The following is a 19,585-nucleotide window of genomic DNA, read 5'->3' as shown; positions in this document are numbered from 1 at the left end:
AAGCTGCCATTTATTACTTGTGTGTCCTCAGTCACACTGCTATGCCTCAGTTTCTTCATCTGTAAAGTGGAGATAATACCTCATAGCATTTTTGTGAGGATGAAATGATTCAGTACACATAAAATATTTAGAAGAGTGTCTGGCACAAAGTGAGTATTCAATGAATATTAGCAATCATTGGCAAGATTCTTGACACCCAGCAATAATCAATACATGGACTCATTCTTTTGGGTAGCCCTGCGGGTCGAGGCCTTCTCTCAAGATCCACCCCACCCTATCCTGATTTAGAATTAAGTACTGGAAATGTCTCAAGCCATTCGCAGTCGCGAGCAATAGAGGTGCAAAGTCTATCTCAGAGTGATGAGAGAGAAGTTGGAGTCCACACTGTGAGCCAGATCCCAAGGCAACTGTGCAGAGTCCAAAAGGTGTGACGGCAGAGAGGAAAAGGGCTGGTTGGTGAAAACTGTGGGAATTCTCTGCTCCAGAAGTGATTCTCTTAAGAGAAGCAGGAGGGTAGGGAATGAGTAGTTCAGGCAGATTGGGCTAGTGAACAGAGTTGTTGGCAGAGTGCTCTGCCAACAGTTTGGTGGATCTATGTGGGAGGGTGTTGTAGAAGACCCCCCTCTTTCCTAGAATTAGGACTTTGGGTCTGATTCCTGGTACAACAGAGAGACATAATACACATTGGTTACTGGAATGTGTCGAGTGTATATTGTTCCTTGAGTTTCTTTTCTCTTAACTCATTCTCCAAGTCCAATCTATTGGTAAGTGCTGTTGACTCTTTAGAATATCTCTCCAATCCACCTGATGCTCTCAGTCTCAACTGCTACTTCTCTAGTCCATCATTTCTCTCATCTAGACTCCTGTTGTAGCCCCTAAACATTTTCCTGTTACCCTTTTTGCTCCCAATAAAACCTATTCTACACTTAGCAGTCAGCGTAAACTTTAAAATTTTTTTAATAGATTTATTGAGATATAAATCACACTTCTCTGATGGCTAATGATTGGGCATCTTTTCATGTAAGAAGAAAATATAAGATGATCACATCATAAGAAGAAAATACAAGATGAGAGATACTGTCATGTCCATCTTTGGAAAATAAAATGTTACACCTGAGCACTACTAGAAAGGAAATGTAACACAGAAAAATTAATCAATTCATTATTCCAACTTCAACAGAATCCTTGACACCACCTACATCATGGCAATCCTACATCATTTGTTTACCGAACTTGCTTCACCTTGGCAATGGTTATTTCAAATCTTTTCTGCTGTAGTAGCCACCATGTATTTCTCACCTAACACCCATTTCTATTCCCCTTTCCACTGATCGTATCTTTTTAAGAGGTGACAAAAGCTAAATACTCACTTTCCTAGCCTTTCTTGCATCTATATGACAGTTCTGGCCAGTGAGATGTAAGTAGAAATGTACTGGGGCTCTTCTGGGCAAGCTCTTGCCTTGAACAAGAAAATGATGCATGGAATAGAGGCAGCCAGTCATACTGTGACCCTCAGGGAAAGGCTGAAAGATTGGCAGAAATATTGGCTCTGATATCATTGAGTCACTGAACCAATGCAGCTGTCGACCTCCAGGTTTCCTATCCTGTGAGAAAAATGAACCCTTACTTAAGCCTTGATATTTAGGCTTTCTTGAGCTGATACAACTATGTTTCTCGACCCCTGCCCCTCCTCTACCTTCTCTCTTCATTCTCCACAGATTACCTTTCCTCCTCCTTTACAGAGAAAAGTCTTCAGCTGGTTATTCTCTCACTTTCTGGCCACCACCCCTACCTACTTACCTGCCTCCATAGCCATCCTGTTTCCCGTTTCCCTTCCATTACAGTAGAAGAGAGGCCCCTCCCTATTCCATGGATGGGGAGTCGGGTATATAGGGAGATGCCAATCTTGTATCCATTTTATCTTCTTCTTCCAACTCATCCTCATGTTCTGGGCCTCTATCACTCATCAGCTATGTGACCTTAAGCCATTAAAGTAGCAAATATTTTATCCAGTGGATCCTAAGTCCAATAAAGGCCCTGCACTAGGTGCTGGCGTATGCCAGGGCTAGGAAAGAGCCCAAGTAGAGCAAAAACTATTTACAAGGCAGGAGAATAGAGCCTTGGAGGAAATCAAAGTCACAATGTGGCTGGGAGGGCAGAGTATAAGTAGGAAGGGCTCAGGAGGCAGGGCTGGAGAGAGAGAAAGACAGGGGCCAGAGTGAGTGGGGTTCTATAAACTAGGCAGGGTAATGAATTTGGTTTTCACCCCAAAACATCGGGACAGCAAGTAAATTAATCTCTCTGAACCTCAACCTCTACTTCAGAAAATACGTTTTAGAACTATGCACTTAGATCTCAGTCTGCTGTCCTAGCTTTAGAGTTTCTTAAGGGCAAAGACCTGTATTTTCATGCATCTTTGTGTCCGCGTGGTAGGCGCTTAGTAAACGCCTGCTGGAGGAATAAATGACATTGCGGAATCCTCCACAGACTTGTTATTAAACGAATCAATCAATACACCCTTCCTCTCTTTGCTCTCCTCCTCCCTCCTCTTCACTCGCCCTTCCTCCTCCTCCCCTCCCCTCCCCCGTCCGCCCCATCCCACACTTTTCTGGATTCCCGCCTCCCTCCCCGGCCGCGTCGCGAAGGCGGAGAGGTCAAGGCGGGCTTTACGGCAGCCGCGTTGCGGCGGGGCGGGGCGCTAGGAGGCTGGCGAGCTTGGCGGCAGCAGTGGGAGGCAGGACGGCAGGCAGCAGACGGAATCGCAGGCGAGTGGCGGCGGCAGTGCTCGCTAGTGAGGGCGGGCGGGAGTGAGTCACTGAGCGTGTGTGAGGGAGGGAAGGAGCGAGCGGGCGAGCAAGCAGCCCGCGCCGACCGCTCGCGGCACCAGCAAGGGCCCCCCACCCGCCGCCGCCACCCGCAGCCCTGCACCGAGGCCGGGCCGAGCCGAGCTGGGTCGGGCCCGGGCCATGCTGCTCACCGTGTACTGTGTGCGGAGGGACCTCTCCGAGGTGACCTTTTCCCTTCAGGTCGACGCCGACTTTGAGCTGCACAACTTCCGCGCGCTGTGCGAGCTGGAGTCCGGCATCCCCGCAGCCGAGAGCCAGGTACGCCGGGCTGGGAGCGGGGCCTCCCTCCGGAGCTGGCCCTCCCGCCTCGGGGCCTCACGCTCTCCCTTTGCTTCTGGTGAAGAATTGGGGGTGGAGGGAGCAGGATGGCCATTCCCAGCTCGCCCCCACTTCCGGGAGGGAGCTGGGATCGGTAGCTGCCCCCACACACTCCGAGCTTGGGGTGGTGTAAGAGGGGAGGGAGCGGAGAACCTGACCGCAGACGCACCCACTGCAGCCTGAGGGGCGCGGGGACTGACCGCCCCACCTTCTGGCTCTTTGGCCCCTTCTCCCTTAACATACCCAGTCTGGGATGTCTTTGTGGACCTAAGAAGAAGCCCTAGGTTTGCAAGAGTTCATACATCCTGCTTCCCCAACCAGAAATACCAGTTTCAATCACTGGAGGATGTTGATCTGCTTTTTTGGAGAGGGTTCCTGTTTAAGTAACATAATTTACCTTTAAATGTACAGATTTGCACTCTTAAGCGAAGGGAAAAGTTTGGGACTGGCACTACCTTGTTTTGAGGCCTTTGGAAATGCTCTTTTCCCTTTTCCTTACCACGTTGGTTTCTGGTTAAAGTTTTTTTTTTTTTTAAGCAGTTATTAGTGCAACTCAGACTATTTCTATGTTTTTTTCCTCTGGTATCAGGGCAAAATCCCTCTTTCTTTCAGGTCACAATTCAGAGTTTGGGTCATTTCAAAGCTCAGTGCTTTATGAGGTGAGGATACTCGCTTTAAAATGGCCTAGTATCTTCTCAGTGTGATTTGCTTGTTTCATTTCCCTCCCTTGCTAGGTAGAAGTTAAGCTGCTCTTACATTTTAAATAAGCAGCGTAATTTATTCTCAAAATGCTTTGGGGTGCCACCAGAGTTGGTGACAATAACACCGTGGCCTTCACACTATAACATTTAGATCCTGACTTGATTAAGCGGACCTTGGAGGACATAGTCTAAATATTAAGAAACTTATAGAAGTCCTTTAAGGCCCCAGAATGTAAATCTTGATTTCCTACTGCAGTTATGAAATAGTTCCAAAAACTGTTGCCCAACCACAGCTTGTTCTGCCCTGCGTTATGGTAAACAAATGGGTCAATATTTTTTTCAGAATGGAGTGTGATTTACGCTGTGAACTTTAGAACTTTGGCATAAAGCTGAATAACCACAAAGCATTTATTTCAGGGCACAAGGTGTAACTCAGTTACAGTCTGGCAGAAACTACAAAGAAATTGGTAAAAGGGATTTTTTGCAACTTCTACAAAAAGCTAATCCACAAAAACTCAGGAACCGATTCTTGTCAATGAATCCCTCAAGTGGAGAGCTAGAAAAGAACAATTTAAGTAAGGAGTAAAAATCAACTCTTAAATTTTTGAAGGTGACTTTTTCCATTGCCACTTCCCTCTGGCTGTTATAGTAACCCTGTTTATAATTACCAGTTGATAGGGGAAATAAAAAGTTAAAATGTAAATTGATTTTGTTGTTATTAGGGCTTGAGAGAAGACAGATTGAGATTGTGTTCCTTCGCTTTTTGAGATGGCCATAACAAGAAATTTAAAAAAATTAAAGAGGATATCTCATTGAAAAACAATTAATTGTATGGTCAAAGCAAGCACTGTCCTCTGCCGGCTCAAAATATCAGGAATATTTTACTAATTAAACAGCTAGGGCAACTCCAAATTCTTATTCCTTTGGTCAACATTTTGGCATTTACTTGCATCCCAGGCCAAATTAGTATATGGAAACCTGGGCTCCAACTAGCCTTAAGCCTGTATTACATAGCTGTAAACAGCTCCTAGTTTTCAAGTTGTTTTGTTGGCTCCATTGTAACCTAACACAGTATCTATTTTAAGATGTCTGGTGGTCGGTTGGTCATCTTTCATCTTTCAGTTGCTCGCCCATCAGGCAGGAACAGGATCCACCCTAGACATTTGAGTCATTTCCTTTCACCAAATCATAATAGTAAACATCATTATAGTTTTTACCCACAAATATGGCATCTTCGCTCGCATGAGGTCCCCGCACTTTTACCTCCTAGAGTTCTGTATTACTCACCTTCCCTTCCTCCCCTGCACAGTTCTTCTGCTCTCTTTACCTCACTCATCTTACTTATCTTCTCTAGTATCATTCTTCACCTCCATTTCTAAAGGGAATATTTTTTCTTATGTTCTTGGCTATTTTTTCCTGTCACTACGTGTCCAGACCACTGGTCCCCAAACCTTTTCAGTCATGTGTCCCTCTGAGTAAAATGTTTTGGAACATGCATCTTTGTGATTTATATAAAATAAATTACATCCATGAACTAATATGTGTATTTTATATGTCTGTATATTACATGTATATAATAACTATAAGCATCAACTACATTATATACATGAAGTAGTATGTACCTTATAAACAGGCACAGAATAGAAGGAAGGATAAAAATAAATGGAAATGGAAATTCTAATATTTTCTATTTTCTTGTTAACATTCTTAAAGAATCGTTGAGGGTCACTGGTTTGGAATTCAGCCTTTCACTTCAGCACCAATTGTACATAAGCATACACTTTGAAAAGGTGTTCATTTTTAACAACTCTGGTCTGATTATAGTAGTTATAATGCGATGATAACAAATTTAGAATAGAAACCATCTCTACTTGTACATGTGATTAAAGCTGGGTGTGTTCCATCTCTTAATACAAGTGCGGGCTGGGAAGCCAGTCATGGCTGTTTGATGCTTCCATGCAGACTTGGCTGGGCAAACTTCAAACAATTATCAGAACTTAGCTTCACTTTAAGGTCTTTGTATTATTGAAACATTGTTATAATTTACCCCTGTAGGTGGCATGTGGTAAAAAAAGGGTACAGAATATGTAAGGACTCTCAAATGAAAGACATATTTAAATGCTAAATAATAGCAGTAATTGTATGATCCTGGAAATGTAGCTCTGCACAGAGCATGATTTGTGGTTTGTAAAACACTATTTTAAACCAGTGGAAACTGAAATTTTCTATTATAGCTGTTTTCGGTATGTTTATTTTCTCAGATAATTTTCATGTACTTTTTTTCTGATAAATACTATGTATCTATTATTAAAAACTTGTAACATAAAGAAAAAGATGAAGAAGAACATAATTACTTATTCCCTCATAACCCAGAGATAACTGCAGTTCACTTTTTAGTGTATTTTCTTTGGTTTTTTTCCTTTTTATAGTTTAAATATATCTTTTAAATGTGATGGTCTGAATGTATAAACAATTTCATATCTTTCCTCAATCAATACTACATTGTCGGCATTCTTCCGTATATTATAAATTCTTCACATTTATAATTTTAATGGCCACATGATATACCATCCTGTAGATATACTAGAATTATTTAACAATTTTCATATTGCTAGGTATTTGAATTTGGGAAAATTGGAAGCAGTTACAAGTAACATTTCCATGGATACCTGTGTACTTAAGGGTTTGTCTTCATTTCTGATCATTTTCTCAGGATAAATTCTTAGGGAATCGCCAGGTCTTTTAAAGGGCTTTTAATAACTATTGCCAAATTATCTTCCAGAATGGTTGTAAAAGTAAAGCTGACTGTTAACGTGGGATAGTATATGTAGATCACTTGGCGTATAGTGGACTTTACTTAATTAATGGTCGATACTGTTATGTAGTATATGTAGATAGTATATGTAGATCACTTGGCATATAGTGGACTTTACTTAATTAATGGTAGATACTGTTATGAAGCCATTCAGATGTGATTCCAAAGGTTTTGTGGCCAGTTTATGGTCCTTAATGCTAGAAGTAATGTTATGATTTCTGTTGATTGAAGGTATTCCTTCAGAGACCAGAAAGCATTTGACATCATGCTTAAACGTGTTGGAGTCGTATAGTTTGTTTTTATATGTTGATTAATACCAGAATTTAATCTCTGGGGTGCCTCCTCTGGAATGAGTACTATCAGTTGTGCCACTTGTGCAGATTAAGACCCGTAACTGTACAAATGTTCCTGCTGTATGTTTTTATAACTGTCAAAACAAAAATTTTAAACTTTGTAGCCTTTGAGTTGGGTATGATGAATGGTGCAAAGCATCAGTAATGCCATTACCAGAACTCATTTTGTTTTGACTGGTAGAAATTTGAAACCATTGGTGTGATAAATACATTGAGTTGGAAAATTGTTGGGATTTATTCTGAGCTGTAAAATAATTGTCTTCCTTAGACTCTTCAGCCTCTTGTAACAAAAAGAAATGATAATTTCATCTAAGCTTTTTATTTCATTATGTCCTGGGATTAAAGTGGAATATACCTGCTGCTTTGGCATTGTGAAGAATGTTTGCTCCTCACCCACAATCTCTAGTCCAGTATTTTTAGGAAGTTGGGGCAGATAGCATTGTTATATATTTCACATACATGTTTGACGTCAATTACCTGGATCTTACATTTTTATTGTTAGATCAGGCTGTCCTCCTTTAAAAAAAAGTTGTATAGTCTTCTGAGGAAAGACTGTGCTAACTGAGCAGTGGAGTGGGGTATGCCCTCTGTAAAGTAGAAACCCAGAGAGTGAGAGGTGGTAGCGTTTCTTTCTTCGTGTTCGGGGCAGGGGATGCATTGAGCAATGAATGGGTGGTGTTTTGATCCCCCCGGTGAGTATAGGCCCACAGTGGTGATGGATGGCTTAATAGCTCTTGTTAAGGTCGCCTATCTAATTCACCAGGCCACTTTGGACTTCTGTTTGGGAGAGTTGTATGTGGTACTGGGGAAGAGTATGGGCTTTAAAGTCAGGCAGATGTGGTTCTGCTCCCAGTTCTCTTATTAGCTATGTAACCTCAGGTCACTTAACTCTTTCTGTTTCCCTGTCCATAAAATGGGACAAATAATGCCTACCTCATAAGATGATTATGAGACCTAAATGAGAGAATATGAGGATTAAGTGGGAGACTGAGGACCTAGTATGATGCTGGCACTTCACAGACGCTCACTCAGTGGTAGCTGTTTACTGTTAAGCCTTTCCATGTAGCATTTCCAATTTGAAGAGAATTCAGCGATCTTGCGAATAGGAGCATTCTGATTCTCCTAGGTTTGTTTGCTTGTTGTAGATAAATAAACGTTGTCTTATGAGTACAGTTAGAATATATCGACTAATTGTGTATCTCTAAATATACTAATTGTTGAATTTATGAACCGGAGAAATTAAGGAATAGGCCTTAGACAACTGGTACGTTCATTGTGACGGCTTCACAATGTTGACGCCACCTTGTGAGAGCTGCCTGCCTGGCATTTCTATGGACGTGCCTGTTCTTTCTTGCTACACCTCAACAACCTGTGACACTTGTCACTTAGGACTTATAGTGGTTTTTCCAAGCAATCCCACAAGTTGTAAAATGACTCTCAGGTTGCATTCAAACAATTCTGGTGTACTTTTACTGTGAGATATATACTTACATAAGGGAGTGTGAATGGGTTGATAGAGTAACAGGTGCAGTCTGTTGTGACGTGTTTTAACTTTGCAAGTGAGGGGAAGAACTAACAATATTTTTTCAAATCATCTATATAATTTATAGAATATAATTGGATTTACAGATTCTGTAATTCAGTTTTTTTCTCATCCCCATAAGTTTTTTATTTTAAAAGGAGCTAAATTCTGTTTTCTCTTAGTTCAGTTCCTTATTTCAGTGTAAATTCTGAAAGCAGATATGACCGACCTTTTTTTCTTTTTTTCCAGTTTAAATTCTGTATTTTTCAGTTTCTGTGTCAGGCAGTCTTAACTATGAGAGCTGTGAGGACATGCAAGGAAACATTGTGAAATGGTAGTGTAGCAGAAAGACCTGGAAGGGACAGCTGTAATGATTATCTGGCCCCAAGTGCTTGCTTGCTTGACAAATGGGAAACGTGAAGCCTGGACCAGCTGAGTGATGGGGCGGGGCCCCTGTCAGAGCCAGGACGGAACTCGGGTTCCTCAGTTCGCATGTGGCCTGGTGAAAAGTGAATCGTGAGGAAGAAGAACTTTTCTTCTTCTTGGAGTTTATTCTGAATGCCCCTCAGGAGTGTGCAATGGTGCAGGGTGGCTTTATATTCCTTCGTGGTAAAATTACAGCGTGCCCTTTGTGTGTTCCCGTTCTTCCCACGGCACATCGCTTCATCTGTTTTTATGTGCTCAGGCTTTCTTTGGTGTTTGATTGCACATCATAAAAATATTTTACTAGTAGTACACCCTTGTTCCTTTTTCCCATATGTGTTTAATTGTTCTTTTCTACATGTCTTCCACTCATACACATGAGTGATAAAAATACGGTGATAAAACACGAGTGATAGAAAAGAAGGAAGGATGCGGGAAGGGCGGAGTCTGGGAACCTTTTAGACTTGCCAGTGTGCAAGATTATTTGAAAATGGACACATTGGGATATAATGTACCGTGTGATAACTAAAGTTAAAAATACTGTATCATATATTTGAAAGTTACTACCATAGTAAATCCGAAATATTTTTAAGATTTAAGATTTAAAAATATTTTGTAACTGAACGAGGTGATGGATGTTAACGAAACTTATTGTGATAATTTTGCAGTATGTGCATATGTGAAACCATCATGCTGTGTACCTGAAACTAGTAGCGTTTATATGTCAGCTCTGTCTCACAAAACGGGGTCGAGGGGTGTAGACACATTACCTAATAGTATTAGCAGACCCAGAATAAACCATTCCCACTGCCCTCCCTGCTCAAAATTGAATCTAAAATTATATCCACGACATCCATAGATTCATTTGTCCTTTAATTCAACAAATAGTAGGGCATTATTTATCTAACAGGTCCTATTCTAGGCACTTGATACGGCAAGTAAAACGAAGTCCTCGTCCTCGAGTAGCTTACATTTTAGTGGGGCAGAAAGACAGTAAAGAAATAAATATATAATACGTGAGCTGAGGGTGGTTAGAGGAGGTTTCCGAAGAGGTGATGTGTGATCAGAGACCTAAAATGACTGGAGAAAGAACATTCCTCAGATAGAAGAACAAGTGAGAAACAGCAGCCGTGGTATAAGATCAGGTCAGAGGAAGAGCTGGGACCCAGTCCTCTGAGCCTCGGGGATGGGAAGGACGCGGCTTTTCTGTTAGGTGTGATGGGAAACCATTGGAGTGTTTTGAGCAGGAATGACATCATGCAATGGAGAGAAAAACTAGTCTTTCTGCTTTGCGCCATGTCACTTCTCAGTCCTTCGTTCTGTTGACTCTTTTTCTGGTTGTAGATTGTCTATGCTGAAAGACCTCTCACAGACAACCACAGATCACTGGCTTCTTACGGCTTGAAAGATGGAGACGTTGTGATTTTACGACAGAAGGAGAATGCAGACCCTCGACCTCCAGTGCATTTTCCAAGTAAGACATCTCAGCATGGTTTGGTGTCCCCTGACACAAGCATCAGTACAGTACAGTACAGCACAGCGTAGTGGTTCAGAGTTTTGGATTAGCTTTAGATTCAGACTACCAAGATACAGATCTTGACTCTGCCCCTTGCTTGTTGTGTAACCTTGGGCAAGTTAACTTTTGTGAGTCAGTTTCCTCATCCATAAGGTACTATAACTAACCCAACTCCTAGAGTTAACGTGAGAGTAAAGCCTGTGAAACCTTCAGCACAGAGCAGGCCCTCAGTAGGTGCCAGCTTCTGTGGTTATCAATGACGATTTCATCTTCGGGAAGGACTTGAGAGAGGCTACATGTGCCTGATTTCTGACGGACTTTGCTACTGGAATTCAGTGGCAGGCCTTTGTGGAGCATTTTACGATCAGCCAGGCACCTGGAGCCACATTTCACATGATCTCTTAACTCAAATGTAAGGGAAGAGACTCCTCCTCTTAATTTATTATCATTGACAGACGAAACTCTGATTTTAAATAATGCCTTCCAAGTTACATATCTAATGAAGGTATAAGACTTAAAACTTGGTGCTTTTTCCATTACACTGAGTTTTATGAACATTAGCAGCTGGATGGTTCTTTCTCACCAGCTTTGTTGATTATGTAAAGAGAAACGATTATTTGTCTTAGACGCTCCATCCAGAGTAGGTTTTCATAATCTGGAATTTGCACCTTGGGGTTTAGGAGGGTTCTGTGTCCCCGAGTAAGAAGCAGAAGTGCGTGTGGGTGGGCACGTGGGCATTTGCTGGGGCAAGGTCCATAGCTTTTTAAGATACTCAGGTTTATGATCTACGAAAGTTTATAGGATTCTGATGTGGAACTACTTGATGAAATGTGTTCATTGTTTTCCAGTCCCTGCCATATCCTCGTAGATTTCTTTAAAGTGTTTAGTCTCTAGGTCACTTGGTTTTAAAATTTATGGTAACTGCTGATAGATGTCCAAGTGGTGACAGACTGCGGGTTAGAACACAGTGCTTCCATTTAGCCTGAAACTGGGGCTATACGAGGTCGTCAAGCACTGTTCCTCCCAGATTAGGATTACATTACTCCCTTGGGGCTACTGTTAAACTTTAGAAAGAGTATAGAAGTTCAGATATGCCACTCAGTAAAACCCAAAATCTTCCTTTGATTAATTCGGTGAGAATGTTAGTTCTGGAGACTTACTGTTCTTTTTTTTTTTTTATTTCTGTACTGTCCCATATGGACAAGAGATCCAGTAGGTGAGGGTAGGATGGGATCGGGTCTATAAGGTAAACAAGTATTCAGAATTATTTTGACATGAACGGACTCTCAAAATAAGGATAACAGGGTTGGAGATGACATTTTTCAACCCACAAAAAAGGCCTTCTCACGTATGTTTGCTAGTCGGTAGTGATTGCCTCACAAAGATCATGCCAGTCACTTCACCTTTTCGTTAGTTGGAAGTTTATACATGTACGCTCGTGCACACACACACACACACACACACACTCACACTCACACTCACACTGCCTAGCTTCCAGCTGGGGTCTGTTTGAAGAAAGTGACTACTTGAACCCATGCTGAGCGTAGAAACCTTATGCCCGAGTTGAAGCGTTCCTTTCTTTTCTATGGGGTCCAGATGGCTTCAGGATAGCCCCAGACTTGGGACAAGTGTGACCATCAGATACATTCTGAGATTTAAGAAATGGGAATGTACTTAGTCCTAGCCCTCATTCTGGCTCTACTTTTCTATTCTTTTCTTTTTCTTTTTTAAAAAACAAAACTCTTTTTTAAGTAACAGCTTTATTGAGATCATTCACATACCATGCAATCCACTCATTTAAAGGATACGAATCAATGATTCTTAGTATATTTAGAGTTGTGCAACCATCACTGCAATCAACTTTAGCACATTTCGTCACCTTAAGAAACCCTGTGCCCATTTGCAGTCACTCCCCATCTGCCCCCAAGCCTCCTGGCAACCATCAGTCTACTCTCTGTCTCTGTGTATTTTCCTATCTGGACATTTCATATAAATGGCATCGTATAATATTTGGGTCCTCTGTGTAAAGCTCCTTTTCATTTTACATTCATTTTAGTAAGGTCAGCTCAGCCTGGAGTATAGAACCTGCGAGTTGTAGCCTCTCAGCCTGTCGTCCTCAGGTGTGCTCAGCACTGAGGACCCATGCAGGTTCCTGTTCTGTTTTCCTCTCCTGTGAAATGGTCACACCAGCTAGCTCCCCGGGTGCGAGAAGTCAGCAGTGATGCCCAGAAGAAAGTGTAAATTCAAAGAACTGATGTGTGTAGCACACAGACTTGTAGAACTCAACATCTAACATTTATGCTGTTCACTTGATATGTATAGTATTCTTTACCTAAGGTGTCAGGACTCTTTGAAGCATATATCAGAGCAGACCAGGATTTTTTAAAGAACCACATCCAGATTTATGCAGTTATATTTATTGAGACTAGCTTTAATTTTTTAAAAACAAAAATAAATTAAAACATCTATTTTAGGATATTTTATAAACCAAAAATTGGAGGTTGCTACCATTATCTGTGCTCCCCACACCCCGCTTTTCTATTCTTTCCTACCTGTTCATTCTTAGACTGCAATCTATACCCAAAGTCAGCATGAGAAGGGGCAGGGGAGAGGGCATTAGAATGTCTACGATTACCTCTTAACTATTATTACATACCATGTCTGAGCAAATGTTCTGCTGTTTCCTTCAAATGCTTGTTTTTATGGAGTCATTTGAAGTAAACTGAATCGGTTTTCCCCAACAGACTTACCCCGAATAGACTTTCGTAGTATAGCTGTGCCTGGCACATCGAGCTCCCGGCAGCGGCAGCCACCAGGAGCACAGCAGTCCCACTCATCTCCCGGAGAAATAGCTTCATCTCCTCAGGGCTTGGACAATCCAGCCTTGCTCCGAGACATGTTGCTGGCCAACCCCCATGAGCTGTCCTTGCTGAAGGAACGCAACCCGCCCCTAGCGGACGCTCTGCTCAGCGGTGATCTCGGTAAGCTTATCAGTCCGGAAGGCCACCAAGCTGACCTGAGGTGAAGTGCTGTGTCGCGGCAAATGTGGAGACACTCAAGCAACTAGTGTGTTCAACCCACTGTGTCACATGATTTGTTGAACATATCAGTTGATCTGTGAGAGGTAAATTAGTGCTAAGGTCAAAGGCTGAGTTCATTGGCAGCAGAGACAGAATTTTAGGGCCTCAAGGAGTTCTGAAATCCAGTTAGACCAACCCCTTCCATTAGCATTTTTTCCCCTAATTTTTAATAGCACATAACCCGGGTGCTGATATTTTAACCCGTTTAATTAGACCTTTAATTAGAGCACCAATAAATCAACTGATGCCTTTTAGTTACAGGAAACAGGCCCAGTACCATCAGTCTGTGTAGCAAAATGGACCCTCCTATTTACTCATCCAGCCCAGGTTTAAAAGGTAGCAGGGTTCTTACCAACAGCTTATATAGAGCCATATTTGAGCCATTCTTTTATTTAACAGAACATTTATTTGTAGTCTTTATGAATAAAGTTTTCTCTGTAAATTTCTCCAGTTTTACTCTTGGGTTTATGAAACTATACTGATTAAATTTTAAAACATAGTAGACACTTAACTCATTCCTCAATAACTATTTTTTAATTGAAGTAATATTTACCTACAGAGAAATATACAGATTTTAAGTATACAGTTCATTGAGTTTTGGCAAACTCATGTAATCGGTGCCCCAATCAAGAGAACATTTCTCTCACTCCAGAATGTTCCATTATTTTCACTTATAGTTAAGTTTTCTCCCCTTGTAGGCTACCACTAGTGTGATAATCATTAGATTAGTTTTGCTTATTTTCGAGCTTCATGTAAATGGAATCATACAGTATGTCCTCTCGTGTCTGGCTTGTTTCACCCAACTTAATATTTTTTAGATTCATCCATATTGTGTGTATTAGTTCATATGACCATTATCTTGTTTTCCTTGATTTCTTATGCATCATATGTAATTGCCAAAGACCAATTACACATTTAAATGCGCCCCCATTTAAGAAATAGAAAAATAAAGGTGGTTCCTGTAATAATATCTTATAGCAAGCAGTGTTTTCTCTTTACTAATTTTCTTGCCTTATTACCTATGGGGTAATATAGATAGGCTATCAATAGTTTGCATTTAATTTATCTGCTTTAAGGCGGAGAGTATTATAATGGAAATGAAACTAGAAGAGGAAAAAGGGGTTTGTAATACTTATTTTTCAGTAGTAGAATAAGGGCAATGGGGAGGGGAGAAGTGGGGTCACTTATCTGCCACACAGATGTCATTCCCCACCGATTTAAATTGAAAAGTCGTTATTTCTGAGTAGAAACAATATGATAGATAACTTCCTGTAAGACTAAGTGATTTTTGCAAATGCTTTATTTCTTTACACTGAATTTAGGTGAAAAAGAAGTCGCCTCAAAGAATAGAAAGTAAATATAATTGCTTATTTAATTTTTACGCATCCTTTCTACATCTCTTACAGTTGTATTTTGAGAAATTGTTTGATGTGGAAAAGTAGTAGTAAAGCATGAAATCTGATGGTACTTAAGATTTCCCCCCCTTATTTTTGTAGAGAAATTTTCTAGGGTCCTTGTGGAGCAGCAGCAGGACCGAGCCAGGAGAGAGCAAGAAAGGATTCGTCTCTTTTCTGCTGACCCGTTTGATCTTGAAGCTCAGGCAAAAATAGAAGAAGATATAAGGTAATGATGCCTTAGCCTCAAGAGCAAGAGTTGGAGAGTCTGGATTTCTCTAACTACAAGTCATCTTCTATTAGTTGGGTATCTGTTCTGAGGTAGATTCCTTATTTTGCATTTTGAGATAGTAACTTCAATCTCTTTGGTTTGTCTTCCATTTTCCTCCCATTTTAATTCCAACATTACAGAGGTACCAGGTGCCTAACTTAATGACTTTCTCTTCTAAAATTTTAATAAAGACCCTCTGACTAGCCCACAGTGCATCATTAAAGCACCTCCGGGTAGATGATCCCAGGACTGAGCAGAAGCCCCAATTTGGTGAAACTACTAGGCTGCCTACACAGGCTGATAGAATCTCTTTCCTGAGACATGATGCCTGAGCCCTGAGTAAAATCCGGGGCTTGAACATGATTGGATTAGGAGAGAGAGCTCTGTACAGATGGAATCTCGTAGTCCTAAATATTTTCCCTTCTGCAGTTCTTGTTCTGGCCTTAGTGGCTAAACAACTGCCAGACACATTTCCAGCTCCAGTTCTTTAATGTCGTGGTTCTCACGTGGGGCTGCATTAATATCACGTAAGAAGCTTTTAACAGTGCAGGTGCTTGGGCTCTACTCCCAAATCTGCTGAATCGGAATCTTAAGGGGTGGGGCCCAAGCAGGTGCCATGATGTTGATGCTAACCCTGGTCACATTACTGGTCACAAGACACTATTCAATCAGTCCTTTGAATAAAAGAATAGCTGCTCCCTCCGGCCCCGCCCCCCCACCCCTGATTCAGGTTTTGTTGCTAATTGTGAAGGCTTCAGTGTAACTAAGAAGAACATAAATGTGACAGTAGTACTTATAGGGGCTTTATCATTGTCTTTGGTTACTTAAATGAAGCCTGAGTTGGTTGTTATATTATACTGTCTACTTGGAAGTCAGATAATGGTTTTTTTATTTCCCTGGCTACATTTGAAATCAAATAAATATAAATTGTATTCCAGAATCACTTGACAGCTCTAAGGCAATGCACTTGTGTTCTTGTTGATTAAGCATTCTCATTAATTGTATCAGAACTAATGAATATCTTTGAGAAACATCTAATTAAATCTACCCAGAGAAATAGGAAGATATTTATGTTCTCGGAACTAGACCACATTGCAGCTATAAGGGAACCTGACATAATTCTCAAGAATAATTGCGTTCCACCCAAGAAGCAGGAGGGGAGGGGGTGTGGGGAGGCATCACAGCCACGCAATGGCACTAAGCTCTCGGAAGGGTGGAAGTGAAATGAGGCGTAGCCATATGGCCGGTTTTTCCCAGGGGTGAGGTAAAGGAAATGAGGTAATGCACACATTCTTTTAAAGGAGAAAACCTTGTATCTGTAAAGAGACTCTCTGTATACAAAGCCCAGAATAGCCAAAGTAACTGGTATTCTCTCAGGATTTTTTGCTGAAACTCACCTTGGTTGGAGTCAGTGCAAGTTCAGGAGTGCACAACTAATTTTGGGTTATTTCTAAATAATATGGCATAGGAGAAAAGCCGTATAATTATATCAGATGCCTATTAAAGTTTTATTTGGTATGCTGTACCAGTGATTACACAGGGTATATGTACACCGAGGTATAATAGCTTGCATATTTGCCGAACTATATTAAACGAACGTGCCTTAGACTTTCTGAGAAATTTAATATTTTATTACAGAATGACCAATAAAATTCATCAATTCAATTAAGGTAGAGCATTACTATAAAAAGGGCAGGCTATAGTTTAGAGCATAGATCAGCAAACTTTTTCCATTAAGGACCAGATAGTAAATATTTTAGGCTTTGCAGGCCCCACTGTCTCTTGTCACTGGTACTCAGTTCTGCCAGCGCAGTACAAAACAGCCATAGATAATACCAGTTTGTAAATTAATGATGCGACTGTGTTTCCATAAAAGTTTGTTTACACAAACAGTAGGCTGTAGTTTGCTTGCCCTGGTTTACAATGTAATTTATCTAAACAACGGACCCTGTTCTGTATTGTCTCAGCCTTCAGATAAGTGGTCCAGCTCTTGGCCTAATTTCCAGTAATATTAGTAGTTTTGATTATGGTTTTGAAAGGAGGTTGGGAATGAAGATATGAGATGTTAAAGTAAGCTGAGATTCCCTTTTACGTGCTTTTCTCATATAAGAATTAGAATATGTTCAGTTTTTGAAGAAACGACTTGATGAACCAGGTGAACTGTGATGTGTGTGTGTGTGTGTAGTTTTCTGATAGCTAGTAGGTAGATGGACATTTTTTGAACATTTGCTCTTATGCTGGCATTATGTAATAGATGCTTTATACTTTTCAGCAATTCCGTACGAGGAATTGTCCATATTTTACAGATTAGAAAATTCAATCTTGAGAGTTTTTTCCAAGTTAAGCAGCAGATGCAAAACAAGCAGTTGAAATATCTGCATATCATATTTTCAAACAATTTTTTTTTCTTTTTTTAAGTTTATTTGGGGTAACATTGATTCATACAATTATATAATTTTCAGGTGTACATTATAATTTGACATCTGTACATTCTGTTGTGTGTTTACCACCCAAAGACCAGTTTCCTTCCGCTACCATACATATATTTGATTTCCTTTACCCACTTCACCCTCCCCCTTCCCTGTCAAACAATTTTAATGCACTGCACAGAAGCAGTGTACCCAGGCACCCAGTACACCAGTTAAAACAGAAGCATTCTTGAGATTCTAACATTCTACAGGAGAAAAAGCGTCGTGACCCTATTTTCCAGAAGTTTATTTCCTCGTTTCTGAGTTTGTGAAGAGAACGGATGTGGTCGTTTTACAAGAGGGTAATTCGTATGCTTTCAGGTTTCTGTGCGTCTCCCTGCCTCCTGCTAAACCTCGATTGCAGGCTAGAGCACCATTTCCATTTTCATGGCTCGGCTGCCATAGTTGGGGCAAAAGATACACACATATCTGTTTTTAACGTGGTGCCTCTGAAACATTTCTTTTTGTGGAAACAATGCTTTCAGCATACCTGGTTTGGGTTTGTTACAGGCAACAGAACATTGAGGAAAACATGACAATAGCTATGGAAGAGGCTCCGGAAAGTTTTGGCCAAGTAGTGATGCTTTATATAAACTGCAAAGTGAATGGACATCCTGTGAAAGCCTTTGTCGACTCAGGTGACGTCTCTGTCTTTTATGTCTTTCTCTCTCCGTCCGGCGTTCTGTCCTGACACAGGGAGAAGGGCAGACTCCGGTGTCCGTTAACGATGGCAGTAGTCTGTTGGACTTCTAAACCAACAAACTTGGGGGTTATCGTTTCACTTGCCAGTCTCCTTGTTTGTGATAGGTTTGTTTCTTTAATCATTTCTTAACCAGTTTTATATTTTGTATTTCTCTTCCTACCTCCCCTCATTTGGCATCCTGACTTTCTTGGGGAATCAATGGGTTTACAATAAAAAGCTATAAGAAGGAGCTGTGTAGAGAGTATAGGTCAAACAGATGTTTCCACCAGGCCTGTGTGCCATCACTTAGCCAGGAGCAATGAGGAGTACAGGCCGTGTGGGGCATGATCCTTCCCTTAAACAGCTTCATAGCAGGTGATGAGGCAGGGAGTTTCGCACTTGAGGATCCAAATGGTCCCTGTACTAACTGGCACCATGTCTCTCAGTAACAACTCTTTGCCTTTCTGTAAGACCACACACGGGGCGGCAGCAGCATGCGGGCGTGACGGGGGTCTCATGCATCTTAATTCTGGGTGTCTCACTTGACGCTATGAGACAGGATGAGTTCCTAAAGTAGCCCTGCTGCTCAAGTCAATATTCCTCCACTTGTTCACCCACAAATACTTGAGCACACGCTAGTTTTCAGTTATCGTTAAGAATCTGTATGTCGAGATGTATACATTCCTGGGAGAAGTAACCCACTGATTATTTAGTTTTTAAAATGTCTGCTGAGTGCTGTGCACTGAAGATAAGGACTTGTGCTGCATGCTCGAGGGTAAAACTCATTAACTAGGGCTTCCCAGAACTCCTGTGAGAGAGAGACAAATACATGAGAGACGCTAATATAACACTTGTCATTATTGAGCCCTTACTGTGTGCCAGGCACCATGGTCATTCATGCTTAATTAACTGAGATGCTTAATATATATCATCTTACTCAGTTTTATTTAACCCTCCAAATATTGCTGTTAGCTATGTTCTACCGTTACCCTATTTTATAGATGAGGAAACCTAGACAGAGAGGCGAAGTCACTCTTCCAGGTAGGTACACAGAACTCATGAGTAGTAGACTTTGGATCCAGCTCTTGATGTGCTTGTGCCAGATCTCTTAACCACTGCGCAAAAATCAGGTGCCTGTTGGATGAACATAAAACCACACTCTCACTGGGGTGCTCAGTATGGCTTCAAAAGAGAGG

At 41.2% G+C, this 19,585-nt stretch overlaps 2 protein-coding genes across 9 annotated transcripts in view; one reads left to right on the top strand and one right to left on the bottom strand.

Annotated features, from left to right (window-relative positions):
- Positions 1-3,104, bottom strand: part of AGMAT (agmatinase) — a 25,696-nt gene extending 22,592 nt beyond the window's left edge. For 3 of the 7 annotated variants that reach the window (XR_002781179.1, XM_023532596.1, XM_023532601.1), the window contains exon 1: positions 2,978-3,091. The gene's annotated coding sequence lies outside the window, so the exon portion shown is untranslated. Of the gene's footprint in view, positions 1-1,370; positions 1,460-2,977 lie in introns of all 7 variants that reach the window. The other 4 variants (XM_023532598.1, XM_023532600.1, XM_023532597.1 and 1 more) reach the window with 3 other exon arrangements.
- DDI2 (DNA damage inducible 1 homolog 2) overlaps positions 2,752-19,585 on the top strand; it is a 33,291-nt gene continuing 16,457 nt past the window's right edge. The window contains exons 1-5 of one of the 2 annotated variants that reach the window (XM_011363504.2): positions 2,752-3,104; positions 10,323-10,452; positions 13,239-13,475; positions 15,071-15,197; positions 18,218-18,345. In XM_011363504.2, the coding sequence (XP_011361806.1) occupies positions 2,967-3,104; positions 10,323-10,452; positions 13,239-13,475; positions 15,071-15,197; positions 18,218-18,345 (760 nt within the window). In that variant the 5' untranslated portion in view covers positions 2,752-2,966. The remainder of the gene's footprint in view (positions 3,105-10,322; positions 10,453-13,238; positions 13,476-15,070; positions 15,198-18,217; positions 18,346-19,585) is intronic. The other variant, XM_011363503.2, reaches the window with a different exon arrangement.

Source organism: Pteropus vampyrus, unplaced genomic scaffold, assembly GCF_000151845.1.
Source record: "Pteropus vampyrus isolate Shadow unplaced genomic scaffold, Pvam_2.0 Scaffold86, whole genome shotgun sequence".
In the NCBI taxonomy this organism is placed as follows: Eukaryota; Metazoa; Chordata; class Mammalia; order Chiroptera; family Pteropodidae; genus Pteropus; species Pteropus vampyrus.
Note: the sequence above shows the minus strand (reverse complement) of the source record. Positions and strands in the feature narration are given on the sequence as shown.